At 40.3% G+C, this 14,886-nt stretch overlaps 1 protein-coding gene across 5 annotated transcripts in view; it reads right to left on the bottom strand.

The window, feature by feature from the left end:
* tacc2 (transforming, acidic coiled-coil containing protein 2) overlaps window positions 1-14,880 on the bottom strand; it is a 55,890-nt gene extending 41,010 nt beyond the window's left edge. For 2 of the 5 annotated variants that reach the window (XM_061836701.1, XM_061836704.1), the window contains exons 1-5: window positions 14,744-14,880; window positions 14,023-14,084; window positions 12,348-12,411; window positions 11,043-11,192; window positions 498-724 (exon numbers count right to left, since the gene is read on the bottom strand). In XM_061836701.1, coding sequence (XP_061692685.1) covers window positions 498-724; window positions 11,043-11,153 — 338 coding nt within the window. In that variant the 5' untranslated portion in view covers window positions 11,154-11,192; window positions 12,348-12,411; window positions 14,023-14,084; window positions 14,744-14,880. Of the gene's footprint in view, window positions 1-497; window positions 725-5,097; window positions 5,456-6,091; window positions 6,161-6,893; window positions 7,075-11,042; window positions 11,193-12,347; window positions 12,412-13,219; window positions 13,371-14,022; window positions 14,085-14,743 lie in introns of those variants that run through there. The other 3 variants (XM_061836702.1, XM_061836703.1, XM_061836705.1) reach the window with 3 other exon arrangements.
* Window positions 14,881-14,886: the final 6 nt, after the last annotated feature.

Genomic DNA, 14,886 nt, shown 5'->3' with positions numbered 1-14,886 from the left:
TTGCACCACAAATTAAAAGGATGTACTGTAATTATAATGTTTTATTACAAATACTAAAGTGATAATAATCCACTATTGATTGGTACTACAAAGATATTAATCTCGCATGATGTTTATTATTCTGGTTGACATTTGTTGTAACAACACAAAATAAACATACGGCAGCTAAAAATAACTGTTGTACTAATAAAATCCAGTAGAAATCTACATAGACAAATTCTAACCATAATTAATGTTGTGGTGCGATAGTGTATACATTTTCCACTTCCCATATGCCCTCATTGATACAAGAAGTGATGTGAGTGGTTTGTTAGGATGATACTGAATGTGTTGTGCTCTTTATTATGAGCAACATTGTACTGACCTGTGATACACACACTGCAAATCACGTGAGTGATTTTTTTTTTTTTTAATAAAAAACATTCATAAGTAGGAATGGGATCATGATTGTGTGGCCTGGCCTGCATCAGAATATGTCATTTCCATCTCACACTCACCCAAGAGAGGCCTCCCAGATGTTGAGTTCACTGCTGAAATCTAGACTGGGCAGCAAGTCATGGGGAAATTCCAGCTCCTCCTTGTCCTCAGCGGCCCCTGCAGCACCTCCGCTCTCCTCCACACCAGTGATGACTGGGACATCTAGGAAGACTGGCTGGGAGAGCAAACTCTGTTGGCTGGTGGACACCTCAGTCAACAGCACACCGGCATCTTTTTGTGCTTTAGTCTGTAATGGAGAAAAGTGCACCAATGGTAGCTTACAAGTACCGTATTTTCCACAGGTAAGGCACACCGGATTATAAGGTGCACCTTCAATGAATGGCCTATTTTAAAAAAATGTTCATAAATAAGGCGCACCATGTTATAAGGCACATAGCATACAGGCTGGGGTTACATTATGCATCCATTAGATGGAGCTGCGCTAAAGGGAATCTGAACAATACAGATAGGTCAGTCAATCACTATTAATAGATTACAGACCACCATTCTGACAACTCCGTTCACACCCAAAATGAATAAACAGTTGTTTTACTATTTTCACCGAGGTAAAGTCGGTGACGTAGTATTGTAGTAGTAGTACTACAGGAGTCATTTTGGAGTCTTTACACAAACACACAAATGGAAATGAAATGGCACGCTTCACACAGTCATATATCCCAACACCGCACACTACTTCTTCTACAGGGAAAAGTGGAGTCGGCGGCTGCTTACCGTAGTTGCGAGACCTGTTGTGGCTTGATATTGATCCATATATAAGGCGCACTGTCGGCTTTTGGGAAAATTTAAGGCTCTTAGGTGCGCCTTATATTGCGGAAAATACAGTACTCTACATTATACCGTAATTCCACTCATATTGTTGGTTCTCCATTTCCTCTGTTCCCTTATTTTCCTGTTAAACCCATTTCTTTTTTTTTTGTGCTCCATCTGAAACAACCTAGAATGCTACTAATACCCTGTTCAAATATGAATTGCTGTCCAGGAAGTATGTTGAAATGATACATGCAACTGGTAGGTCAGGGAGTAATTACAGTAAGTTTAGTCTGTATTGTCAGTGGAAATCATGGAGAATTCTCACTGCATGTACATGTACTATAGATGTGCATTTTTTTTTAATCAAATCATCCATAAGTCATTTACAAGCACAACATTTTAAGATTAGCATGAAATTATATTAAATTGTATTTGGATCAATCGGAGTCATTGATGGTGTTCTGGTATACACTCCTGCCTTTGGTACAGGCAGCGTGGGATCGATTCCCGCTCAGTTCAGGGTGTAGTTTGGCTTTCACCCGAAGCTCGCTGGGATAGGGTCCAGCTTTCCTGCAACCCTTGTGACAATAAGCGGCTTGGATAATGACATGACATGCATTGGGATCATGCTTTCTGCTATACACAATATACAGTTTGAAGTATTAACATACAGCCAAGCTGTCAATTACTTAAGGTTTTTCATTATCAGCAGCAGGTCTCGGTCAAAATACCCACAAAAAAATGGGGAAAAAAGTATTGTACAGACAGCATAGTGAAACCTCCAACATACAATCCATTCTGTGCCAGTAGCTGACTTCCAAATTGCTCTAATTTGAGAAGAAACAAATTCCTTATGAAATAAAAGTGCAAACTGTCACCATTATGAAGTTTGATTAACGCAACAGGAGCTTTTTAAATACCATTTCAACATTCTAAACTGTCATACGAGTGTAGAAATAAGTGAACCACAAAAAAAATGGAAAAAAAATGAAAACAAAGAAAAATGAATCACCATTGAAAGATGTTTGACAAACTCATAATAGAAAGGTGCTAATAGAGCAATACTAATTTCAGATAAGTGTTTGATTCATTGTACGGCGCTACTGAGCAGACAAATGCTTTAATGTCTTTCCTGGTCACATGCAAATACAGTGGAAATGCCGTTTCACGGACAATTAAAGAGAGTTTGGATTGAACAAACAGAAAATAATATCCCGTTCGTACATGAAATCACCCCACCCATGCATCAGCGACTTAAGTTTAGATAAACTTAAAACTTTTCAATTTATATGTAGTAAGGTACGAAACAATTTTATAGGTTTCAGATAAAGAATTGCCACTGAAAAACTATGGTGAGTGTAGTTTCTTTGGAATCAAGTGTCCATAAATAAAAGAGACAGGTACTGTAAATGTGCATTTGTTGACAAGCTGACTCTAGTAAGGCTGGTTCATCCATCTATCCATCCATCCATTTCCTGAGCTACCTATCCTCAAAAGAGTGCTGGCGCCTATCCCAGCTAATTTCAGGCAGGAGAGCTTAGTTCAGTTTTTTAAAATTAATAATTCACTTAAAGATAATGGAAGTAACACAGGTAAGACAGAAAAAGGCAAACGTGCATTCACATGCTTAAGGCTAACAAAACAACATCTTGAAAGTCTTTGAATAAACGTCTTCTGATCTGATTAGGGCAGCAAAGTTCTAAGCATAGTTCTAAGCACTGAGGCTAATGCTAACGCAACAGGAGGGATGTCCCAGCTGTGTCGCAAAAAGTTTTATCAACTGAAGTCCCTGAGACAATGACAGAGAGGCTATTCTCCTCAATTAGTCTGAAGTTATAGAATAACCTACTCTAAATATATAATTCGATGAAAAAAAAACACATTTAAGTAGTTCCACATGGAATATTGCTGAATTTATGTAGGCTAAAAACAATGATGAATACCTTAAAGTTGTGTATGTATGTTACAGGAAATCTACAAAAACTGGCAAAAATAAAGCTCTTAAGCCAACAAAGATGAGCAAATAGCTCCACCTTCATTTAAGATAACACAAACTTTTGTGTGTATAGCCTGCAGTGATGCACAGCTCATATTTACTCTCTATACTCTTCTCCACTACACCTTCCCAGTTTATATTCATAAAAATTAAAAACACCAGCTGTTTTAACAGTGGTCGAAAAGTATTTTAAACAAAAGTGGCATATAATTAAAGTTACCTGTTTTTTTCCCACCTACGCTAACTACACTTCAGAGTAGTCGATGTATTGGTTTAAGAGCGGTAGGAGGCACAATAGGAATTGAAGACAAATAAGATGGTTGACTAAAATCCTTGACGAGACTAGATTTTGTCTTTAATGCTTTCATTTTGTGGAAACGGTTGGAGGGTCTATTTAAACTACCACCACTTGTCTAAATGACACCAACAACGTTAAAGCACTACACATAGTAACATCCGTGACGCAAACAGAGGCTTTCAGGTACACTCCAATGCCTTTTTATATACAAAGATAGATGTGAAAAAGATACCATCCAGCTATAATGTGTAGATTATGCTGTGAAAAATTTTCCTTCACTATTTATGAAAGGTTAGATGCAGAGACAGCATGGAGAGAAATAGTGGCTAGATTAAATGTTAAAGAGATTATCTAAGAGCTAATGCTTCACTAAATATCATTTGTGGGCTTTTGTCAGTTGAAAACAAAGGCCTCATTCATCACACAAAGATCTCTGAAGTGAGGCTGCACTTGTGCGGTGAAGTAAGTGAGTGCAAGTATGCAGGTCTGTTGAGGTGGAGTCCAAAATGTGGTGAGCCAACCAGCTTCACCTGTCTAGTGATCCAAGATAATTTAGTTTGTGCTTAGTCATATCTAATACGAATCTCTAAACTCCATGTCAGCATTAAACATTTGGATTACATCATCCATTTTCTCTTGCCTTTATCCCCACTCGGATCACACAGAGGTTGACTCTGGGGAAGAAGTCCAGTACACCCTGGACTGGTCGCCAGCCAATGGCAGGGACCATGCAAACAAACATGGAGGAATACATGGAGAAAGCCCACATCGGCACGGGGAGATTACATAATTCCAATTTAGAGTATTTAATGACCCGAACATTAATTTTGGGAATATTGGAGGACACCGAACTCGAAAAAAAAAAACTTAAGCATGACAACAGCATGCAACCCCCATACATAGGAAGGCCTGACCTGAGATTTGAATACCCAACTTCAGAACTGCGGGGTAGACCTCCTGACGTTTTTTAAATGTGTATTGTCATTTTCAAATTGCCAAGTCACACAGTCAACCAGTTGTTGTTGTTTCTGTTAAATCAATGCATTTCCGAAATAAATGTATTAATGTGAAGCAATTATCTTTTACAATTACATATGCCACCGAAAAGTCAAGATTGCTATTTTTCTTGACATGGGTCAGGTCAAGTGGAGGTGAACCGAGAGCCACGTCCGGTGAGTGCATGCTGATGCTGTTACTTAAACTCTCATGTGCCTTACCGAAGACCACCCAATGTCAAAGTAGTAACTGTCCACTCAGCATTATAAGAGTCACCAGCAAGGTTTCGGCAATAAAAGCAGCTCTTTAATCAAAGGGACTTCGACTGTATGAAGCTTGTTGAGGCCAGAGAATACAGCTCTTCCTTCAATCTAACACAAACACACTTATGAGCACAACTGAAAGTATCGCAAAGCAACGTGCCACTGGCCGTGTTTTGATGTCAATTTGTTGTTTCCTACAAGATTTCACTAAAGCAGGCCTTTCCTTGCACAGCAGACACTAACAAAACCTTGCACCACAGTAGCAATTAAGTTTCATCAAGCTCTAATGTACTTACTCAATATGCTCAAGGAGATTCTATAAACTTTGCCTTCTGTCGGTTCAGCGACCACGTTGTCCACAGGGTCCCTCAGAGGGCTCGCGTCCTGTTTTGGAATACACAATCACGCTGCAACACACGCAGCCGCTCTCCTCTTCTTTCCTTGACTGAGTCGTTAGGTTCGCTCCTCCTTCTCGCCTGCCTTCTAAGTTTCCATGCACCTCCTCAGGCACGTGTGTGTTGGTACTACAAACACTGCTGCCAAATCACTTGGCTGGCAACAGGGAAGGGCCGGGAATTCTCCTCCCCCTTCCATCTTACTGTAGCACTGTTCCTACTCCCTCCTCTTCCTCAAGTCTCCCTCCCCCTCCCCTCTCATGCAGCACTCAGTCCCTCCCTTTCCTCATCCTCCTCCTCCACCCGTGGTTTGTGTTTTCCGGCTGGATGCAGCGAATGTCTGACAAACAGTGGTACTGCAGGTGAATGTTGAAAATTAGGCCCATGGGTCGGGACTCTGCTAACCTCAAGACAGGATCAACTTACACCGTAAAATGCGTTGGTGTGAGAAAACACAATCAACTTCTCTCTCACACCTTGGCATTGTTTACATGTGACATCATCACAATGACAACATTTCTCCTATGAATAGAGCAAAACCACAGGGTTCACTCACAAGCAGCTTTTTAACAGCCAAACAATAATAAAAAATACACAATACTTGACGTTCAATTGTTATTTTTAAGATACTCAAAAAGCTGTGAGCTGGGATGGGCTCCACGGCTCCAGTGACACTTGTGAGGATAAGCGGCTTGGAAAATGGATGGATATTCCTAAGGATGGATATGTGGATTTACGTTATCATTTAAATAAACATGGACATTTTACTTTGTTTAATGGGAAATGTGGAAAAAAAAAAAATTCTACTCACGCAAAGCAGATGGGGTTTCCTTACTTCAAATTTAAAATTAAATTAAATTCAAATTAAAACATCCACACTTTTTTTATTTAGTACCTGCAAGGGTTCGTTGTGATTTTGTTGGGGTGGAAACAGAACAACGTGTTCAGGAGCGACCTCTTCTGGCTGAAATTACAAATTTGATATTTCAGGATTGAGAGCAGAGAAAATGCTGGGTGCTGACATTATGAAAGATTGATTCATTGATTTCAGTAGCACACCGTGTAAAATAAAGTACAACAGCCTGGAACCCTCGACTGTTTCAGAGGTCCATTTATGTCAATCCTATCAAGACAATCCATTGAGGGGCCTGAGTCACAAGTCTTTCTATCTCTTAATTTCTACATCCTTTATGAGCAACCCAATAAAACGTACTGTAGATTTATGTACTTCAAATGAGATTTAGTCTTATAACAGCCACACACATTTTAGATCGTGATGCTTCACAAGGGTACAAAAGCTTTTGACTTTAAATTGCTTGCTTGCTAATTAGTAGAAGTTGAAGTAGTAGTAGTATTTGTATTAGCATTGATAGTGCCATCGTAGCAGAAGTGCAAGGAGTCAGAGTATTACTGCTAGTTTTAGCTTTGACAAAATATAAGCGGTATTTCGTATTTGCTAATTTTCAGTATCATAAAAAAGTAGTAGTCGCAGTAGAGGTAGTATTAGTAGGTAGTCATAATAGAAAGGTGTCATATTATTTGTAGTAGTGGTAGTACTTCTAGTATTGGTAGTTTAGTTCGAGCATCTAGTTGAGTTTTGTTAGTTCTATCTATGTAAAGTATTGGTAGTATTAGTAATAGTTAGTCACGTTCGTAGGGTTGCTAAAAGGCATGAGAGCAAACGTATCTCTTCTTACCAAAGCCTCAGTGGTGCTGCTCTCGTTGCCCATGTCTCATCAGGCCGTGTGGAGCGAGGACCCTCCAGGCCTTCCCGGGCGCAACACAGAGAGACAAAACGTGCAGGAGAGCGGAAGTCCCTCACTGAACGCCTTCTCCACAGGATGAGAGCAGCAGACACAGAATGGAAGAGAGTATGTTCTGCATGGATAGATGGATGAATGTATACCGTAGATAGGCCTACTGTATGTATGTACAGTCATTTTAAAGATTACAAAATTGTGATGCAGTGTGCAAAGTTCAATCCTGGCAACCTTCGCTAAAGGGTAAAAGATACATAGAGTATAACCGATTACAATACCTAGACTTAATTAAGTTGCTTCCGACTGCATTAAAAATCTGCACAAGTTTGTGACTGACTTTTTTTTTTCCAGAGAGATATTTTTAGTAAGAATATGTTTATTTTGGGAATGTAGCACTGCAGTGCATCATACAGACAGCGTTTGCAAATATTTTGGTTATCTAATTTACTATACCTATGCATGAAAGGAGAACAATACAACCCAATTTGAGCAAACTCCACTCCCACCAACAAACATAGTTAAACTAGTACCTCTCTGAGTCTAATTAGGACTTTTCAACCCAAATCTTTGGAGTCATCTCTTTTATTTATTTACTTTTTATAAATCTACACTAATCCCACAGGGAGGCTTGTTTGAGCATGGCTGATACAACTCAAAAGTGCGGCTGCACAATTACAAAGCACTGACCTGAAAATGCAAGATTTTATAAATAGTCCCATCTGCCTGGCACTCTGCTTTTTTGACTTATTTTCCCCAGTTATGCTGTAACAAAATTCTTTCCTTTAATAAAAACGAAGTAATAACTGCAATAATACATACATCGAACCACACTCGTGAAAACTTTATGTTAACAGTTCTTTGATTGTCATCAATGGGCATCATAATCTTTATAAAGCCAAAATTATGTATGCAAATGTTTTAGTTTTTCTTATTAAATCTCACATAATTATATGTTTGACCATTAAGTGTTATGACTAGTGGGTGTTGATCATAATTTATAGGATCATTATACTTGTAATGTGAGGTTTGTGCTGTTTATTTTGTGGCATGGCAACACTTCTCTGGTCCAGCCTGCTTGGTCTTTGGGTGAAAGGGATGTAATTTCAGCCTCCAAGCCGTTATTGTGTGCACACTTTAACTAGCGGTTGCATTTCAGGGCTTTTTGCCATGACAAAAAGCACAAACGTTATAAATTGGATGATAGGAGTGTTGTCATCACTGACCATTCAACCCAAGCGCCAAACATGGAGGTTGGTATTTACTGGTCTGTATGTGACCCCTCCACTTGCGCAACCCTAAACACAACATCTATTTATAGCAATATTCCAAATAAATTCAATGTATTATGAAAAAAATCATTATGCACAGCAGTCATCATTAAAAATGGTAGATTAGCATTGCAGAGCATTAAAATGATTTAAAGAACTAAAGCCACACAAATTTCAAAACTTCGCACCTTCTACCTTCATAATCTTCAACAGGACACTAACCAAAGTGAACCACAAAAACCAAAAAAGCAGCAGTTTGCTACTCACCACCGCTAAGAGGAGAACACTCTCCTTCAGGTCTGGACAAGCTCCTCCAGTTTGTATTTACTGACAGTCTGTCCTCTTCTACGTGGCACCTCAGTTTCACTGATGCTATTTTTGCAATCGCACGTGGGCTGAGCAAGTGGGGACTGGGCGCTAAAGGGTTTGACAGGTGGCTCGAGGTGAATGGTGGACCGGAGGAGAAGTGAGGAGAGTGGGATCGAATGGAGGGAAGGCAGCACTGGAAGGAGGAGCTGAGGAGGCCATAACTGCACGTCTCGCTTATGACACACTCACACTATCCCTGCGCGAGTGTGCTTTGGAGTATGCACTTTACTCTTATTCAGACAGATAATGTAGCACAAAGTTTACCCCTTTCCATTTGAGTATATGTCTAAGTCCCAGTGGTTTTCAAAAAATATTTACTGTAATTATGACTTTAATGTTGTGTAAGACTCGTTTAATGATAGACTATGATCTAATCCAAAATGGGTCACAGCCCTGTCATAGGAGCAGTGAAATACTTGGTGCATCCTGTCACGGATCTGGCTATTACTTGGAAAATAACATTATTTTGACAGGCATGTGTCAGAAACAGTATTACTTGGGGGGGGGGGGGAGAATTTGCAACTTTCAGCGACATTTCAGGCTATCACTTGAAAAAAAAGCCATTGGTGTTTTTACAATATAATATTTCTGACAAACTGTGACGGTTCCTTTTGTCTGCATCGTTATTTTCCAACAACAACAAACTATTGATGTTGCACTTTCCTAACAAGAAGAGATCAGTGCAACGATAGTTTTAAACACACAGTATGTTGTTAAAGGCGATTTTTTTTAACAAGACAGGTTCTTTATTCTGCGAATGGCTAGAGACTAGTTAAGGGTGTACCCCGCACTTCGCCCGAAGACAGCTGCGATAGGCACCCCTGCGACTAGCGGTACGGAAAATGGATGAATGGATGTTCTGTATTGTTCTTGAGTTGTGGCTTCACGACAATGCAGATCAATAACCGATTTCCAAGCACTGTGCCAGGGATCATCAGGTGTGCCACAGCCGCGGGAAAATATCAATTTTCACTTAATTGGTCCAAAAATTATTATTTATTACAAATAATCCATCTTTGTGTCCCTACATAGGCCAGTAGCATAGAGTGACAGGCAAAAGAATTATAGCTCTTTCACTAGATGGTAGAAAGTACAGATAACCTCCATATCCAGCTATTCCCATTCATACAATAGAATAAGAGCTTGAAACAGACCCAGGGAAAGGAAAAAATGTTAGCAGAGGACAGCATGAAGCCAAATAAATTCATGCATTACTTAAAGACATTACACACCAGTCACGATGATAAGTCGCTGGATTAATTTCAGCGAAAATGTGCTGAGTATTGCCAACAATCATCCCGCTTTGTGAAAGCTACTTCAATAAACCAGCGAGCACTGTTAGCATCATACAAGGTAACGTACCAAATTGCTCAGTGCAAAAAAAAACAAAACGCACACCATAGCAGATTTATTCATTGTTTAAGTGTTTTATATATTGTGCTCCTGAGTTAAAGTTGCTGAACTGAATTTGAAGTTGTTATTATTTATTGATTTTATTTAACAGAAAATAATTGAGAAGCACTGCTCTAAACCAACATTTTATAGTATTTGGAATGTAACATTGTCTCTGTGCTACCTCAGTAAACGTGAAATATGAATTAAAATATTCCACACTGGCGGAACGGTGGTCAGCTGGTAAAGCGTTGGGCTCACAGTTCTGAGGTCCCGGGTTCAATCCCAGACCCGCCTGTGTGGAGTTTGCATGTTCTCCCCGTGCCTGCGTGGGTTTCCTCCGGGCACTCCAGTTTCCTCCCACATCCCAAAAACATGCAACATTAATTGGACACTCTAAATTGCCCCTAGGTGTGACTGTGAGTGTGGCTGTTTGTCTCGATGTGCCTTGTGATTGGCTGGCAACCAGTTCAGGGTGTACCCTGCCTCCTGCCCGTTGACAGCTGGGATAGGCTCCAGCACTCCCCACAACCCTTGTGATGATGAGCGGCTAAGAAAATGGATGGATATTCCACGCATTCCTGACCTCCAAACGTTTTTCTCAAATTTCTCTACATCACGAGCAAAGATGTTTGCCTTCCTTTCTGCTTCCGAACCAGCGCTGTCAACATAAACAAGTGCTCTCCCAAGTGGGTCTGCTAAATAGAGGCAACCAATTAGAGGAAAGGATGCGGTCCTAGTGAAGTTTGGACAAAGCAGATACAAAAGTGGGTTAAACAGAGGTCGCTGTGAGCCATTTCTAGACACTCATATGACGAGTGTCAATCTATGGCGGTCTTAATAATGTTAAATGTTGAACAACTCTATTCTCCAGTTGCTTGTAGCATTTGCACAGCATGCACCATCTCCTTTTGGCTTCCCCTTTTCCTCACTTTTCGCTCTGCTTCTCCACAAGTGATGTCGCCATTCCTCCATCACAACAACGCTCGTATTCTCTTTTCCTTTCGAATTCTCTCACGGTTATTGACACAACACAGCAGCTTTGCCCGCCGGTTACCTGTCTTGGTGAAATTCCGATGCAGCCACCCATCTTGTATTCCATATTCTCTTCTGGTGAAGTGACTCTGGCACTACAAGGCTTGCAGAGGACCTTCCTGCAGAACTGCATCCTCGTCAGTCAGACACAGCATCACCCGGGAAGGAAGAGCTTTAAAAAACGTGCACGCTTGAATGACTAATAGATGTGCTGCCTTGCATTGCCTGTGGTACATCGGTGACATTCTTTCAAGCCATCATTATATACAAATCTACATTACATAAAGAATCCGACCTAATCATATGAGCGTGAGATGACAAGTGATGCTTTCCAGCCTTGGATGCATTTCAACCTCGCGTCAGTGCAGGGATGACGCGCAAGGAGGGAAACGCACAGGGAAGGAGGGGGGAAACATAAGAAGCAGAATAAAGGGTGCCTGTCTCTTTAAATGTTCCAGGAGACAATGAGAATGATACCATTCTATGGTTATGGAAGGTATTACAAGTCCAGTCTACCTATAAGAGTATATCCAGGGTAGAGGAGCCGTGTGGAATTACAGCTAATTGTGTTTGTCATATAATCATCTGAATGTAAGTCAATACTGTGACTGTCTCCGGGAACAAAAAGATTTTCTTGCTCTTAGCTTAAAAATTACGATGGTGGGAACAGATATGATTGTGTGTCTGTGTGCACATGTGTGTGAGTTGTTGGGTGATAGAATGAGGAAAAGCTACCAAAAACATTATCATGCAAACATAATGAGTAATGCTGGCTGCATTTTTAAAAACATTAAATACAGTCCTGTTTGTTTCCCCCAAGCCCAACAACATCAAACCGCCACTCTCACTTTTGTCAGACACACACATGCCAAAATACCCCCGCCCCATTCAGCTTCAACACACATACATAAACACACACACAGTTGCCTCCAAGCACCCCGACACAATCAAAAACCACAGAACTCAAAAAATAAGCAGGATTCCTACAGTCTTGTCTGTCTCTATCATTGAAGAGTCTTTAGGTAACTCTGGCAACACTGGTCGTAATGTACTACATATACCCAGTTACATTTACTTAAATAATATCTTGGAAAAATTGTAGAGGTCAAAGTGGTTCAAATGTACCATACTTTACTTTTACATGAATAATTCTGTTAAATGTCAACTGACAGCCATATATACGTTCTAAAATTGATATTGTTAAGAAAACTACGTACAATATTATTCACTTCAACGTCTATATGAAAAAAAAAATGAGCGGAGAGCATCTCATTAATGCGCAAAGTTGCGTAAGTCCCACTCGACATCCCAGTGGCGGCAATATTACCTGCAACGTCATTTGCAGATGTCACACTGGGACAGTCGCCATCGAGAAGACGCTGTGCCACATGCTACGGGAGACGAACAAAAGAGATTTTCAGATTTTTCTGAGGACCCTTCTGAGACTGAAGCTCATTTCGAAAAAGATAACATCTCAGATTTGAGTGAAGTGACCGGGGCAATATTACCCTATCGTTTCGAGCTATATTTAGATCATATGCGGATCACTTCTAACTCACAACAGACTCCCCGACAGATGGACGAGGAACCCGATGAAATATTCAAAATGACAAGCCTATAATTGTTCGATTTCCAATCTCTATTACAAGTCTTATGTACATAGCGTACTCGGGAGGACCCATTCCGGGCGAAGTAACTACTTCACTGGTGGTGGGGGGGCGCGACGAGCGACAACAACGCCGGACTGCCGTCGGTTGACAACAACGCCGGGCTGCCGGCGGACATTAACAATGCCGGCCTGTCACATCGATACGTTTAGCACCCCTGACTTATGTACTTTATGAAGTTATTATCTTTTGTTACGTTGTGATAGAAGGATTACGTTGTCGGATGCAGACGGAGCTTTTTATTATTTTTGCTTTCTGAGACATTTTTCGAGTTTGGTGACTCTACGTCTAGTTAGCCCATGTTACACGCTACTAAACTGTCTTTGCACTTCTATTTTGTTATTGTTTTGTGTTGCATTGTATTGTGTGTGTGATGAAATTGTTTTAAACGCAATACGAGTGCTTTGTTATAGTTTCCCCCGTTTGACCAAGGGGATTTATTCTAAATTCACACATAACATATGCTATAAACTGTGAGACAAAATAGTTCCCCCCAACTATTATTTTTTTTAATAGCTCTATACATGCCTACCTGTCATTTAGAACCCACAAAGCTCTCGCCCTTTGCACCTGTGCAATCCATTTTTCACGACGAACCAGGTGTTTTGGAAAAGTGTGGAGTGTGAATCCATCCTCCCGGGTGTTCGAGCAAAATCCAGCAATACGACGAGCTGGCATTTTGGCTAACACAATGGAAAAAAAACATGTAATTTTTCGCCTGTACAAATGATATAAACCAATATAAACACTCGACCCCGCGACTGCAACAAATGTCACTTCCTGGTTCTTCTCCAACACAAATGCCTCGAGAGGATTTTCATGGCGGGAGATATAAAAATCCATATACAACAACGTCCTGATGTGTGGTGAAAAAACGGAGAGGTCCATTCCGGCTGACTTTTTTTTTTTAATAAAAAAAAAAAAAACACTAAAAATTATGCTTTACATGTCAGCTGACCTTTAAGAAAAGACACGACATTTTTACTGTCAGATTGAGCTGAACATTTCATGTCATGTTCCAGGAGTCGGTTTCACCAGTCAGACATAAGCGATAACGACGTTTGACTTGATTTGACCAATCAAATGGAACCAGGAAATCACATGACCGCCCAGCCCCTGGCCATGTGTTCATTGAAAACAACAGCTAAGTAATAAAGGCAGTTAACTGCCATCTGTCTGCCTTAAAAAAAAAAAAAAAAATATATATATATATATATATATATATATATATATATATGAAAGGCTTTAAATAAGTTCCTATCAAATGGACTAGTCAATAACAACTTAGGCATGGAGGAAGGTGGGCACCGCATGTGTGTCAAGATAACCACTCACTTGATCTCCAATCTGCTCCTTCTCCCCATTTTCCATCCAAGTGAATCCATGCCAAAGGACACCTGTCAGAGCAACAGAGAGAGAGAGTGTACCTCAGAACAATGAGGACTCAATTGCTGCCATTTCACTTCCAATGCAAACAACTGATGGGAGCAGGGAACGTGATTGGGGAAAGAAAAAGGCCTGTGACTGAAGCAATGTCCCTTCATTGATGGTGTACAGATTCAATCACCGACTGAGTACTCAATATGTGACTGTTTGAATCATGCCAAGTAAGCACACTAAACATTATGATGCAATGGTTCTCCAACTTTTGACACCAAGTACCACCTAAAAAAAAAATATTCGGCACTCCATGTACAAACTTGCCTCAGCTACACAGGTTCTGTCGGGAGGAATGGGGCAACATTCCTGCCCACTAATGTTTGAAACTGCTGGAAGGATTAAAAAAAAAAAAAAAAAACATTTGACCCAAGTAATACACTTCAAAACCAATGGTATGCTGCAAATATGAATACAATGTATACAAACTTCTGACTTTGAAGAAATGAAACACTGCCTTTAAAAAAATCCTTCTATACATTAGCTTTGAGCAAACAAAGGAGTTTTTACAAACATTTGGTAACCGAAATTACCTAAAACAGGTGTTTAGTTTGATTTCATGTCAGTGAGGGGAAGAAGAGCATCTACCACATAATCTACCTATTTTACGACCACTCACCCTGCAAAGACTGATCATTAACTCCTTTCTTTCCCCTCCTGAGGCCAGCATGGTTTTCGCCATCTTGCAGACAAACCCCACTGGAAGAGAAACTTCGTCTCCTCGTCTGCAGTTGCTCTGGAAACCCCAATTTCGCGGTCCTC

The sequence above is a fragment of the Syngnathoides biaculeatus genome, chromosome 12 (genome assembly GCF_019802595.1).
Source record: "Syngnathoides biaculeatus isolate LvHL_M chromosome 12, ASM1980259v1, whole genome shotgun sequence".
In the NCBI taxonomy this organism is placed as follows: domain Eukaryota; kingdom Metazoa; phylum Chordata; class Actinopteri; order Syngnathiformes; family Syngnathidae; genus Syngnathoides; species Syngnathoides biaculeatus.
The sequence above is the reverse complement of the archived record's forward strand: the minus strand, read 5'-3'. Positions and strand labels throughout refer to the sequence as shown.